This window comes from Apteryx mantelli, chromosome 5 (genome assembly GCF_036417845.1).
Source record: "Apteryx mantelli isolate bAptMan1 chromosome 5, bAptMan1.hap1, whole genome shotgun sequence".
Lineage (NCBI taxonomy): Eukaryota > Metazoa > Chordata > Aves > Apterygiformes > Apterygidae > Apteryx > Apteryx mantelli.
This window is the reverse complement of record NC_089982.1, coordinates 49887764-49903370: the sequence shown is the minus strand read 5'-3', so window position 1 is coordinate 49903370 and position 15607 is coordinate 49887764. Positions and strand designations below refer to the sequence as shown.

The 15607-nt window shown below is 37.5% G+C and overlaps 1 protein-coding gene across 1 annotated transcript in view; it reads right to left on the bottom strand.

Moving 5' to 3' along the window:
• The window catches only part of TENM3 (teneurin transmembrane protein 3), a 334852-nt gene extending 320050 nt beyond the window's left edge, over positions 1-14802 (bottom strand). Inside the window, exon 1 of the mRNA XM_067297935.1 lies at positions 14571-14802. Within this exon, the coding sequence (XP_067154036.1) occupies positions 14571-14802 (232 nt within the window). The remainder of the gene's footprint in view (positions 1-14570) is intronic.
• Between the last annotated feature and the right edge of the window lie 805 nt (positions 14803-15607).

Genomic DNA, 15607 nt, shown 5'->3' with positions numbered 1-15607 from the left:
CAAGTATCATGATCAAGTGGATTCGCTTGTCTCTGGCTCTCCGCAGAGCCCCTTTTCATTCTCCCTACCTTGCCACTGTTTTGTCAACTGCTTACACACATCAGAAGAGGTCTCAGGTTGGAAAGAAACACAACAGAACCTGTAAACTAAGGAAAGCCAATTCAGCACATGAAAGGATTAAAAATAAATGACAGCCTTTTTCACTTTTCAAAAGTGTGAAAGCAGTAACAAGGTATTTGTCAGGATTATCTCTTTTTGTCCTGGCTAGAGGCCTAAGCAACAGGATATTTTCCCACCCAGATGTCACCTATTGTGGCAAGGGAAGAAAGTTTAAAGTGGCAAGAGAACTCAGCTGATCAACATTGGATCTTTCTGCCCTATTTTAATGCAAGAACATAAATGAATAGGAATGCTTTCAATCACTAACTGCAAGACTGTAGTAAGGTGCCATTTTTTTTTTTATCTCTCAATATTTTGAGAAACATTTTAGGCTTTTACTGGTGAAGCAAAGTCTGTATATTTTAACCAGACTTTTAGCCTCTGCTTTGGGGCAGAGCAAGAGACATAAGTGAATCCCAAATGATTGTATTAATTAGGTGCAATAAACCCATGACACTTCAATAACTTAGTGTCTAAATTATGTGACACTCAAAAATTACTGCCTTTTTAATGGCTATGTCTTCATCCTGCTTTTACGTCTATAGATTTAAGACATTTTATGATATACAGACATTTGGCATGCTCATTTGCATGTCTATACCCATAATGCTTTTCCACTCTAGCGCCCCACTATTTCATAGCTCTGGAAACAAATTAGAACAGATATTCATTTTTGTTAGCCACACTCGGATAGGAATCCTAATTTCTCCAAAATTAGACATTTGCTTAGCAAAAATACATGTTGATAAGATCGTTAAAGCTTATAATGCAACAAGAACAGACTCCTATTAATTAGAAAGTAAAAGACCTGGAGAAGTATGAACACAGAAGTGTAAATAATTCCTGAAATATTAAGAGTTAGTGCCATAGCCATTGACTAGTTTTTAGTGAGCCAGTTAATTGCTTTACTGCTGTGGTCATATGAAGTTGTCGCAGTAGTTTCTTCTCAGTCAGAACTGAGAACGGATTCTGACAATGACTTTCATAAATAATAAAAATCAGTTACTATAATTAGGTACAAATCAAAGTATATTTATTATGCAGCTATGAATAAATATCTGAATTAAAATGCATCTGGGGAGGTAAATATAAAAGCAGTAAATATGTAGGACGATGATTGAACTGTGTGAAGGCTGTAAGAACAGTGAATGAGCATCATGCACACTGATAGTATCTCGTCATTTTAAAAACTGTCGTATCATGTGAATTCTCAGGTTTTGAGAGATTTTAAACTAATATGAGAAGCAGACAGGCCAAAAAAGTGCCCAGTGGTAACAGGGTCCAAGCAGAATATAATACAGTGCCTAAAATGCATATTATTTTGCATTTTGGTAAACATGCTGAGTGACAGCCTAGAACACTGTTTTTATCTTTGATACATTATTATGTGAATTGACATTTTTAAGCAGTTTTCTGAAGTCAGGACTTTATGTCCTGACTTTATGCATGCCTGTGTACATCATACACAACAGCTAAAGTGTACATACAATTGCACACACAGCACCATAGCGGTTCCAAGAACCCGAACAGTGCTTTGGGAAGCAAAATGGAGAGGAAAGAGGTATTTTTGATGAAAGACAGTGTTACCTGAGTCAGTAACAAAACTGCCATTGGCTTCAATGCTACCAGGTTAAGATGTTATCTAGGGTTTCTGTAACCTCATACTGCCTTGAGAGATTTGGGTGCAGTAGAGGGTGCAGAGGGACAGAGACACTGCCTCTCAAGCTATAGTTATAGCACCTGTAGCAGGAGTACAGCAATCTGCAACTACTCAGCCAGCCTGCAAAATGGTAGGGATGGGGCTCTGCAGCACAGGGCTCTGTGCCTGCCTGAATGCATGGACCACCTCTCTGCACTCAGAGAAGCATTTATGGAGCCATCTGGGCAGACACATTGATTTGAAGAGACCTATTGAGCCTTTTTACTTTTTTTTTTTCCTTCTATTCAAACCACTTTTTGCAAGAGAAACTACTTCAGGCATTATATAACACCACCCATGTCCACCTTCTAGGATGCTCAGTCTCAGGCACAACCTACCACCTATCCAGTTACCAGTTATTAGTGGATCTTATTTATTTATTTATTTTTTACTTTAAGTTTACAATGGTCCGTATCCACATGAAATTTTTTCTGCTTTCTGCTTTGTTCCTCTTACAAATGGTAAGAGAACCAAACCAGTATGTCACAGAACCAAACCAAAGCTCCATTGCAACTCTGAAGACAGAGAAGGTGGTTTGTATATTGTTTTCTCACATCCAATATATTAAATCTTTTTCACTACATTGAGAAGAAAACAGCATATCCCAGAAACGCTGCACCAGCTTTATAAACAGCAGGCTCAATCATCTCCTGAATTAAAACTCTCTTAAAAGCTTACTAAGAGGATTGTACTCCCCGTAAGTTGCCTACACAAATGAAAAACAAACAAAAAGTTGGCATGGAAAATATGTGCTTGTGTAAGAACTAATATGTCAAAGGAAATACACATACATGATACAAAAATTCTACATCATCCTAAGGTTCCCAAACAATGAGAACAAAAAGTCTAGAAACTTTGAGCATCTGGGGGAAGATAAACATGGCTGAGGCACAGAAGCAATAGCAGCAGAATGGAATGGGTGCTCTTACCTGCCTAAAGAACGAGACAAAAAAACCCCTTTTTTTAAGCTTGCAAAGGACATTGTAGGGGCTCAGTGGGAAAAGAGCATGGAGAAGATGTTCTCCCTCCTATGTTCTTACAGTTTTTAATTAGCTTTTCCAGAATTACTTCAATGTGAGGGATTTAAGCATCAGTTTTTATACTACACACACTTTTGCAATTTCCTCCACTGACAATAGGTGCCTCAACATTTCATAAAGACTTAAAAACAGCTTGGAGACTGTAATGAAATAATTTCCGAGAAGAAAATGTAGTAAAGTGTAAATAGATAGGAATAATGCTTTGTGTTTTTTTCTTTCCTTTAAAGAAAGATTATAAAGTGTACAATGAAAAAAAAAAACAAAACAAAAAAGAGAGACACAGTATTTCAAGGAGACTTGTTTTAGAGGCAACTTTAGGGTTTGGGGACCATTTGGGACGATGTATCATGAAGCTAGGTTTTAAAAACTGACAGTAATGATGTTACTGCCACTCCACTATTAGATATTGCACTTCTCTTGGCTAAGAGTATCAATTTATGGTTAGCATAAGGAATGCTGACACCATCCATTTGTCCAGGCAAGAAGGAAATTAAGGTAATAACACTAAAATAACTTTCAAGAGCCTGTGCAATCACTGTTAAAAATACAGCATTTGCTAACAGTAACCACATGCACCCACCTGAGATACTGCAACTACTTTCTGGTTAAGCAATAATCCACATATGATTGGTATGCCTCTAACTTCCTTGCTTAAATCTATACAAAAAGGAGGATACTGGTATTTTTTTTTAATTAATAATTTCTCAACCAGGACTGCACTGGTTAAGTCATCAACATTTCTAGACAAACGTAATTAAATTAATCAAATACTGCATACATAAGCAAGTCCTAGGTATGCAGAAATTAGGTATTATTTTAGAAAGTCAGAATTTACCATCTGAAACTAAATGGGAACCTACAGTACTTATACTTCATTTATTCCCTTGGCCTAAACTGGAGAAGTTATTCAAAGACATCCACAATAACTTAAGCTTCAAGTCAGAAATATTATCTGTGAAAAAGGGTTTTAGAAGAGGACTACACAACAAAAGAAATCCCCATGGTTTTTCAATTGTCAGTCCTTGTTCTAATTCAAACCTAATATACACACTTACAGAGATATTCTCTTAAAATGACAAAACTGCAAAAAATGAAAAAGAAACAAAAAAAAGGAACAAAAAAAAAATCCAACAGAGAATACATCAGTGCCTCCAGACTGCACCACTGTCCTTAGCAATTCATTTACCACTGAGGATTCTACAAAGTGAGATTTCAGCAACTATAAACTATTTTGGAATGAGGAGAGAGAAAGGAAAAAAAAAAGTACTTCAAAACTGAAGAGCCTCCAAAGCATCTGCCTAGTTAGCATAAAACACACACACACACACACACCACTTTTAAACCAGAGGAATTATAGTTTGAGTGCCTTTGCTAACTTTGACTTTGGCATAACCGGATAGAGATAGTACCAAAAAGGCAGTGAAGTCCCAAGCCCCATTCAGGCTCATGCAAAAATTCTGTTTATTTCTGCTCTTGTTTATATTTCTGATTAAATTTTATTCCATTTCTGGTTTCTCTGCATCTCTCATTACTTGCCAGTCCCCTTTCTAATCTTAGACTTTGCAACATTCCTCCTTCCCATCTTGCTTTCTTTTGTCTCCCTGTAACACAACCACCTTCATGTCATTCAAAAATCACTTCTCAAACACATACTCCCTATAATCACTCTGTGATAACCCATCACAGAAAAGAACTTAGTGAATTTAGAAAAATAAATTGTGAAATAACTAGAGCAAGACAGATGCAAAACAGAACACAATCATGGTCCTCAGAAGAAGCAGTCTCCTTGCCTTTATCTTGTTCCTTACTTTTCCTTGTTTTCCTATTTAATCTGTTGTGTTTTTTTTTTTTAACAAAAAGAATTCTAGTTTATTTAGAAAGCAAATGAGGACAAATACTTCTCTCAATTTTTCTGAGTCTGTAAACAAGTGCATTCAATCATGTCCTCATAATACAATCCTTATCATGCTGCCCCTGCAATACACAGCATAAGCAGCAATGATGTCAAAGTGTTAACTGTAACAACTGTGTTGGTTTTTGCTATTTTGATATGGGAAAATTACTTGTTTTTGCATCGTGCTTAGCTAAGATATATAGCGAGCACATTTTTCTATCCCAGGCTCCTTACTTGGAGCTCATTCTCAGTACTTCCGAATACTTTCTGCAGAGCAGAAGCCAGTACACAGCAGCACCACACTTGAAACACTGTCATTATTCACTGCTCAAAGAGACCTACTGAGGCTGGGATTCTGCACCATCAAGAGCTTGGTATGACTGACCTGGTTTAGCAGTAACCTTGTCTTCATAACTCACACATATGATAAGTCCAGAGGAATAGCTCTGTTAACAGAAGATTGGGTGGCCTGTTTACCCTACCAATTCATAAAAAATACAGAGCTAAATTACAGGCAAGCAAACAATAGAAAAAGAGCTCCTTTGCATAGGATGATAAACAGCAAAACTTTCCTCTCTACTCTGAGGACACTAGCTAGTCACTACAGGACCACCAAGAACATGGGGAAGATGTCGTCTTCCTAAACGCCCAGAGCAGAGCTGGCCTGGTTTAGCAAGAGTCCCAAGTGATCCTATGGGATCTTAAACGCCCTCTATTTCCAAGTGTCAATGCTGGCTGGTTTCTTAAGGGAAAAGAAATGCAACTTTTTTGTAATTAAAAAAAAAAAAGAGAGATCTTTTCCATTTGCTGAGACAAAGACAGCATGGCAGACTTAAGTGGTCCTTTCTAAGGAAGGGTCTTGAGAGGAAGGACATAGTACTGGAAGCAAATGTACAACAGGGTAACAAAATTGCAGGAAATGAAAGGACAGAGATTAAAAAAAAGTAGAGCGTGCCAGGCCTCTTATCTTTTGCTATAAAACTTCGATGAGAAGTCTACACATGCTGTCTTTAGCATTCAGAGTGGTAAGCAGGTAGAACAGAGTTGCAGAAAAGAAAGCAGAGAATGAGCAACAGATGTGATACCACCTCCTCTGTCACACAACTTCCACAACACATTTACTAAATAGGAGTTTTCAAGGCTGTACTTAGAGTCCTGCTTGCCAGTGTGCAAGAAACTGCAGAGAAGACTGACAAGTAATAAGCTTTGCATATGTTAACATATATTTTCATTCTGATTTGGCATAATATTTTTTTGTTATTACTTCATTCTGATTTTCTTTTTTGCTCTGTGAAAATGATACATTATGTCTAAACCAACCTAATTCACTGTATCACATTTTTCGCCTGTTTTTAATTCCTTTTTCTCTTCACTCATCACACACTTCCTCCTCTTCACCTCTTAATCTCTTTCTTGACCTTTCTGCTCTACTCACAATTCACTCAACTGCCTTTTCTTCTCACTACCCCTTTTAGACTGAAGCTCCAAGATTTCATATGAAAGAGAATTGCTTCTCCAATACACCAGTAAAATACACAATAACAAACAGCATTAAATTATATTAAAACTCAACAACTGTGCATAGTGCACATAACGCAGAGCGCATATAATTTTTCACATGCTCAGTGTTCTGAGCAAACATTAACCACACAGTTCTCCTGTTCCTTATGGGTTGTCAAAAGCAGATGGGGAACTAAGTCACATAGTCTCAGTGACTTCTGAAAGAATTAGTGCCAGATATACAGAGTTGTCTGAGCTGCACTTACTGTGCCACTTTGCAAGAAGACTCAAAACCTACTCAAAATTCTACAAACTAAAACAAAAATACTATGGCTTAGAGAGAACTAAAGCATCTCAAAACCTGATATTTAGACTAGCCATGTATTCTTACTGACATTAAACTACAGAATCACAAGGAAAGACTGATTGACCTGTAAAAGTTTATGCTTGAAGAAACAGAGCAAAAGAGCTAGGAAGGGAACACAATAATTTCCTTACACTGTTTTCCCAAGCTAGCATCCAAACATGCAGACTCTTCTCTGCAGCCAATGTGATTTGGGGGACCCATAATTTTATTTGCTGTTAGGCTTGCTGGTGGCAGGGCATCCTCAGTGCTAATGCAGACAATCAAACAGAAGCACTTCTTAATCCAGTGGCAGAATAAAGGACTGTACACCAAGCTCTTCTGAAGTTACCACAGAGTAAGATTAAGGCCAACTGAAGATAATTTCAGAGTTCAGTAAGAGATGTAGCGATTTGGAAATTCTGCAATATCAGAAAAATATCTAAACCAGATTTTTTCTGCATGTTAATAGTAACAGTTTTAATCATCAGGCCCAACTGCAGAACTCAAAGCTTCAAGCTACATCATCAGCAATCATGTTCCTGTAAATTAATTAATAATTTATACATTCAGGTTCTAGATTTTGGAATTTATACAAAAATCTGGTTTTACAAACATAAATTTGGACTTTAGATTATTGAATTAACAGAAACTAACTCAGGTGTCCAGAACATGGTGGTGGTGGGGAACAGATGACTCTATGGATTTAGAAAAGAAACCCATCTCAATGAGCAGCAGAGAGCATGAAGTCTTCATCATGACCAGAATGACAGGATAGACTCTTTAGGCCTCTATCTTAATCTTCAGATGCTGGCATCAGTGCATATCATCAAAATCTCAGCTTCCATTTATTGCAAAATATAAACAAAGCGTAAATTTGATAGATGGGAAGAAAATATGACTCAAGGGTAAGCAATACAGAGATGATGGATATCCAGTCTGCACAGAGCCTGAAACCATAGATCTGACAGGTATGAACTGCCACATTAAGGTCAGTAGGATGCTAATGATATGACATACGGCTTGAAATGGGGAAAGAAGTTGAGGAGGAAGCAGGCAGCATGAAGAAAAGCACACAAAATAGGACTCAGGCTCCCTGCTGTTCCTCCGGATGTGGAAGAAAGAATTGTCTACCATGATTTCTACCTTTCCAAGTGGGAAAGGCATGGCTGCCACCACAGGTGAGTGGATAGACCCACAGGGGGATATGGCTCACAGCATGGGAGAGAACTTGATTAGCTCAACAGGCTTTTACATGGTATAAAGGAAAAAATATCCTATTCAGAGAAGCCCCTATATCTTTATTTGTAGAATTTCATAACCAAGTATCCCACGTTCACAGGACTCTGTTCTGCAATGCATGAACAGAATAAGCCTCTCGGACCATCCTTGTGAATAAGTTCTAGAAACAAGAAAGAATACAGATCCAAGGATATTTGCACAAATAAAAACCTGTATTACTCACACACACTTTCTTTCACACCCCCTACCAAGGCATTCTGTAAATCTCCATACCAAATGTAGTATAGTATTCTCTCAACTTAGATTTTCTAGCAGAACGTCCATTATCTGAAGAAGAGAAAGGGTTTATGACTCGGACATATTTATGGCACCACAAAGCAAAAAATTACAGACAAAATTTGGGGCAAACGTTCGGCTGGCTCACTTCCATTTCCTCTTTTGGCTTTAATAAGCTAAGTAACACTAAGTATCGGCTCTCAAGCCAATAAAGTTGTGACATCTTACAAACCAATTTCAGAGAGTATCAAAGAACTTTCTGAGGAATTATTCTTACTTTACATCTCTGCCTCCCTTTCCACACTTATTTGCCAGTCATTGAATAAGCAATCACTCACAATCTGGCCTACAGTCCTGAGTCTTGGCCCTAAGCACTAAATCAACAGACAGGACTCTTCAGCCTCTTTTGTTCCTTTCCCCCTTGTCTCTGATTACACACTTTTCTCTCCTCATTCTCTCTGTAGATGTTAACACGCCGAAGTCATCTTCTCATTTATCCATTTATCTCCTCAATCCTCTGTTCAGTTTTTATTATGAACAGAAGGAACATCTACATCTCTGCATATGAGTTAGAGCAGAAAAGAAAAGCAATTACAGACCCTCTATGATACCTTCCTCTCCACCAAAAGAAAATTCCTTGTGAAGGCCCCTTGCTCATCCTATAGGTCCTTAATCATTATGATAAAGGCTCTATTTTGCAACTGGACTAGTCAAAAACAAGATTTTTACTCTGTGGACCAAGGCTGTGTAGAAACGCCTGCTCAAGTAACTTACAGCCAATAACTAAGGTTGATCTTTCCCTGGAGAATTACAGTTGCCCTTTGTCTCCAGATCCATAGCTCATCTACAGACCATGACCCACAAGGGGCCAATTTCAGCTGGATGAATACCTTAGAGAAAGTGCGTGTATTGCTGAGTGAGGGCTAAACACACTCCTAATCAAATGAAAGTGAAATGTTTTTCTTAGTAGCACTTTGTAGCTAATAGAATAACTTCAAAAGTCAACAGATCCTTATCACCTGGAACCTGAAAACCAATTAACTTTTTATTGTTGCTTTAAGAAGTAACTAGCATAGAAATGGAAGATGATAATATTACTTAGCACTTACAGCGCTTTTCATCTTCAAAGCATTTTACAAACATAAACTAATTAATCTTCCCAACATGCCTGTGAGGTGGGTAAGTATTATTATCCCTGTATTAGGGGAGCAAGGAGAGAGAAAAAAAACCCAAAACAACAAAAAAACCACCACCTCTGGCAGAAGGTTACGTGTCTAGCTGAAGGCCACAAAACTATCCAGAATGTACTGTCACTTTCACTTTGTACAAGAGAGATCCTCTCAAATCAGGCAGATTCTGCAGGTGGCCATGCTTTAGCATAACAAAAAAGTATCTGTCATAATCACAATAAGGGACACATCTTTCACAAACATAAAATGCTAATTCTAATAGTTGCCTTAAATTCTAAGAGACTGCACTTGCAATGGCACTGAATGGTGATTAATTTGCTCGTCAGCAAGGCAAAGTCACTTATATATCATTTCATACCTTTTTGTAAGTCATCTGCAAAACAGACTGATTCAGTTCTACAGAGAATCACTTGCCTACCCAATAGTCAAAATTAGTCCATCAATAAGCCACAGGCAGGGGAAGGTCAGAAATGGTCTTTCCTGTCTGAAGCAATGGCAGGATAGATAGGTAAGTCTTAAGTACATGAATTTTAGGCTGAAAACCATGGCCATTTAAATCCTTTAATCCTACAGTTGACATTTATGGTGACTAAAAAGATTAATCATTTGCTATCCAAATGAATCATTTTGAGTAGCTAATGTTTAAAAGCAATAAACTTTGAAATCACATTACATTAGGATAGATGTCATGATTAAATCTTTCAGCATTCTGAACTCTTAAAAAGTATCCCTGACAGTGTTTAATATCTTAAATAATAAAATAAAATTGTCCTTCTTTTGCTGAATGGTGAGGTTTTTCCAGCACGTAGGTCTAACTGTCACAGGAGTGAGGGCTGAACACAAGCTACAATACTTCGGTACAGCATAATATACTTTATGTGGCTTTGCTTTTCAGCAACCTCGTAACAGTTATCCAGCTTGTTGTCAAAGAAAGAAATTCTTTTTTGTTTGTTTAAGTTCAGCCCCTCCTTGTGCTGGTCCAAGGAGTTATTAGGGTATTTGAGCTAATTTAGGCATTAAAGTATTCCATAAGAGGAAAGACATGAAAACATGCATAGAAGTACTTTCTCCTGCAAAACTGAAATGGGCAGCATGAAAAGAAATTGAAGTTGAAGCTGGGCTAACAAGAAACTGTGCAGGATGATAAACACAGTGAACTCATTCTCACTGCCAGCTAGAAGGACCAATTAACTTTACCTGCAGGCTAAAGCATAGTTGAATCAAGCTTTCAAAAAGCAAAAATTTAACAAAAGCTATGCTACCTCATCAGGTCTCCTATTAGTAAAAGCTCTCCCGCAGCTCAGCTTTTTATTTCACACAGTTCTCAAACAGTGCAGCAATTATTTTGTTTGAAAATATGCACAGGCACAAACTAGAGCATATGTTGCCACCTGTGCGCATGGGTCAGCCTCCCATTCCTGCAAAGAAGCTCACTGACTTGACTGGTGGATCACACTACAAGACCATGACACACTTATGCAACAACAAAATTATTTGAAATGGAACAAATAACTATTCTTTTTCCTGTTTGAGAGCAGCATGAGTTCTGTTCATTTAATATGGATTTTACTCCAAGGGGACTGCCTATTAGATACTGCATATTCCTCTTCCTTTTAAAACATATCTGTTTTTAAATAAAGTAGTCTTTGCCTGCTTGTGTTAGTTTTACAAACATAATACAGCTGTATAAAAAGCTTTTCAATTCTTCTGAATCTTGCAGGTTCGATTCATGACCCCCATCAAATTATTTTCTCATTGCTGTAGTTTCAATTATTTTTTCCAAACTAAATTAAAAAATATCTTTCACTATTTCTACAATCCTTCCCTCACAATCCATAGTCATGTAACACTTTCAGATATTTTAGGATAGCAGTCTCTTATGTACAGTATAATTCTTCACAGACAAATATAATTTTGTTAACACAGGAATTTCTCCGTGCAACAGAGAAATTAGACTTCATATAGTCAGCTTTAATCCTGGATTCAGCAAGGTACTTAGGCATATTCCTAAGTATAAGCATTTAGGTCACTGAATTCAATTAGAAAAGTCGTACATTTAAATCAGGCTGCTCATTATAGGTGGATACTTTGAAGCATAAGTAAATAGGAGTCATCCTCCTCTCTACACCATAAACAGCAGACAATCTTATTGACACAACTTGAAAAGAAAGTAGTCTTGCATGGTGCTTCATCCACTCTCAAGCATGAGATTCAGTATCTACTCAAACATGCAATGTAAAACTGCACACCTAGCTTAAAAATGTTTTTAATGGAAAAAAAGCTTAAGGTCTTCATTTATACATTGGCTGCTGAGCTTAATTATTCCTAGACTTATCAATTTTTAAAATCTTGCATTTATTTTCATTTTTGGTTAATTCCCATCACTAAGCTCCAAAAAATAGTAGATTAAACAATTCTTGTTTAAAGGTTTTCAAAACAAAAACAGTCTTGCAATACAGGAGGGGGCTGGAGAAGAAGAGAAGGAGACCACAGTAGCCTCTTGTTGAAGTTCATTTAAAACATGTTGCCTACATCAAATCACAGCTCTTCAGTATGTGATATGACTTATATTCTTGGCTTCAAAAAATACCAAGATACTAACAGTTATATAATAACTTCATGTTAAAATATTTTAACATGTGTTTAAAATGCTATTTTTAAGAATTAAAATGACAAGCATTTCTCTTTAGGCTGATTTCTATTTATGCAATTAATCTCAAGCAACAGAAATTGAACAGAACTGAAAAAAACAATTCTGTGACTGGAACTGATAATTGAGGAACTTCCTCTACAAAAGAAAAGATTTCCTGGGATAAAGCTAATACCAAATGGGGCACACTTAGCTCTTTAGGTCAACATCCCTTTCTGAACTCTATCACGGGATTTTGGGGAGCAAGAAGCACAACGATGTGTACTGAGACAAAGCAGGAAGAAGAGGTGGTAAAGCTCCGGTTCATTAACAGAGAGCTTTGAAGGGTCTTACTCCAGAACGGTCAGCAACAGCTACACAGTCACGTGTTTAAATTGGGCCAGATAAGAGACCTGTGATCAACAAACTCAAATAACTGCTCCAGCAGCTTTCCTCTGGACACTTGAAATTTGATAATATTTTATACAGTTTGTGCAGAAGAAATGAAACCACTGGTAATGATTAATTTAAAAAAAAAATGCCAGTTAAAGGCATTTATTAAAAATTGACTTTTTTTGCTTGTGGGTTTACTTCCTGTTGATTTAGCACGCTAGTACTGTCAAAGCTACATATCTGCACTCTATTTCTAGACAAGAAAAAGAAAAATAGAGGGAAGTATGGTTTTATATATTATTTAGAAACCTTTGGAATGACCTTGATCACCTTTTGCACAGAATGCTTCCAGTGCCAGAAGCAGTAAATCCTCTCAGTCAGAGACGAATCAAAAGAACACAGCACCTAAGACTGCAAAACAAGCCCTCCATAACCTGACCCCATCAAACCTGCAGGTAGTCCCCAAAGGTTCTAAAACAGCAAGCATTAGAGAAAGGCAATACGCCACACAAAAAGGACAGTGAGAAAAAATCAGAGGCACAGATGACAGTGCTGAGCCCACAAGATGAAGATGACCCTACACGTTTCTGACTGTCATTTTAGGCCTGGAGATGTGTAATGTATTGCACAGTCAGCAATAAGTCTTAGCTAAATATTACACACCTTTCTGAAGGAAATGGAGAGAGGAAAAAAACAAACCAAACCCCAAGGCACCAACACCCATAACGTGCCAAATTACCTGACTCCTTCCATTTCATTATTTCTATTTAAGAAAAACAGCACTCTGTTTAGGCAACAGTTCATGAATTTCTAGTTAAGCAACATTAAATAAATGAAATGTTTAGTTTTGATATGATTTTGTCCACTAGCACTAAGAAAGTGTCTACAGTACGGTTCTTAGAAAACTAACTGGTTGAAGGTGACTAATCACTTAAAAACTAGGAAGTAGTGATGACCTGGTTTCAATACATCACAGAAACCAAAAATACACAGCAGAAAGCAGACAGACTACAGTAGCAGCAATCCTCAGTTACATGAGCTTAAGAGAAATATTTTTATTTCCTTTGCAAACATTTGTAGGGGGAAAAAAAAAGTCAACACCATCTGCACAGCTCTAATTCTAATGTAAAGTTATTCTACTTGGAACAAAGAAAAACCACCAATAGGGAAAAAATATTTTAAAGTATTTCTAAAAGTAAAACTAAAAGACTTTCTCACATGAAAAAAGCTCTCTTTTCTACCCCTAAATCTTGTCTTCCCCATAAAAGAGAGGACAGCTTTATACAGAAGGACTGAGGCTTAGGTTCACACAGCTCTTGGCCTTTATCCTTTTAGATAGCTGGGCTACAGCACTCCACACATTTCATCTTTCCTTCCCTTACATGATGTAGCTTTGTGGTAGAACTGTAGGAATGCCAATTCCAGAGATTACAGTTTTGAGTCTAGAAATTCTGGAACTTGACGCCTAAGTGCCTAACCCTAAATGGGACCTTTTTTAAGTACAACCTCATGTCTCTCCAGTCCTGGACTTGTAACTTAAAAATTCAACAGTGATAGCTAGCAATCAGTTAGCATCTAGTCTGGATATCTATCCACTAAGAAATACACCTTCATCGTGTAATATTTTACTTTACTCAGTCAACAGTTGTGAAAATGCTCTTTTACTGTCCTGGTGAGCTGTAAGATAAAAGACACTGAGCTACTATATTATTTGTATACTCATCCACACATATGACATTTCTTCCTAAACCTATTTATAGGGTGTAGCCTCCTTGGAACAATTGTATTTACTTATTTTGATTAATTTGGAAACTATGTATATTGTAGGTACATTTATTGTAGTGGCAAAGTTTTGGATAATCTGTTAATCAGATGAAGGGATGCTGGGGGCATAGTTTTTAAAACGTAAGGCCTGACTGAATACATGAGACATGAGTTTGCAATGTTGTCGCTGACCCATTGCCCAATGTGCCATTTACTTCACTCTCCTGTGCATCGTATATTATTTATTTCAAAGATGGTACATACTGCTTTCCCATCTTTGTTAAATATTTAGAGAGATACAAGTGAAGTGTACTACATGTGTAGAGTATTTTGAATACTGAAAAAGTTGGTATAACAACATACTCTTCCCACAGAGGGCACGCCTTGTTACTTAGTACTAATGAATTATACACTCTGTTTGTATTAAAACTTCTTGCCTACCTTGTCTGGTATACTCATCTGCTTCTCTGTGGACCAAGTCTTTTACCCGGTTTCCATACAGCAACCTAGAGGAATCATGATCAAAAGCTTTCAGGGTTTCACTCGAGCTGTAAGACTTCTGGGTAGGCACTCTGCACTCCTCATTTTCTGCCGAAGAATTCGTATAGCGCCGCTCCTTGTCCCGTCGGCTCTTTGTCAGGGAGCAATAAGGCCTACGTTCCTTCACATCCATACTTCATTCCTTCTGTACGCACATCAGGGCAGCTTATTGGGAATTCTCCTCTACATTCAGTTCACATTCACCTGCAACAAAATCAGAAAGACGACCACTGATGGGTTACAACAGCCTCTAGTTGCTGCCATTCCTTCCTGACCGTCTGAAACAGAAAGGGAAATCCCATCAACAAGGACTGAAGCACCTCCGTAACATTTAAGAGGCCTGCGGAAGCTACACGTCCATCCGAGGTACCCTGATGAAAGATTAGCCAAGCAACTCTTGTGAGCCGCAGTGCCAGTCACAGCAGACTTCTCATTTCTATACAGCCGATTAGAACACCAAAACCAGACTGAAGTGTTGCTATAAATATCAGCTTGGGAACTGGGGCAAAAAATACAAAAAACCCTTAGCTTTTCCGCTTTAAGAAAGTGTTACTCACCTAATGTCTTTCTACCTGTAAATACATTATTTGTTTTGTCTTTTTTCCGAGAAAGATGTATGCTTAAATAGCAAGTCTCACTTTCTCCTGCTTGTCAGAAACTTCTGTTCCAACGTCTGTTTCTGCCATATAGACGTCTACAACTTTTACTGTCGTTTCTACTCTTAGAAAATTGTTCTCATCAAGAACGTACACACACAATTTCACAGCAAGCTACAAAAACAATCTTGGTGATGGGTAAGAATGCTTCTCTCAGGCAGTATATAATTCCTGCTCAAAAGCAACTAAATATTTGAGTTGGAAATGACAATCAAATAATTGCCACTATGTTTTTAAGGAACATCACTGTAAGAATCTTATTTTTCTTTAATGCTTAGTTCT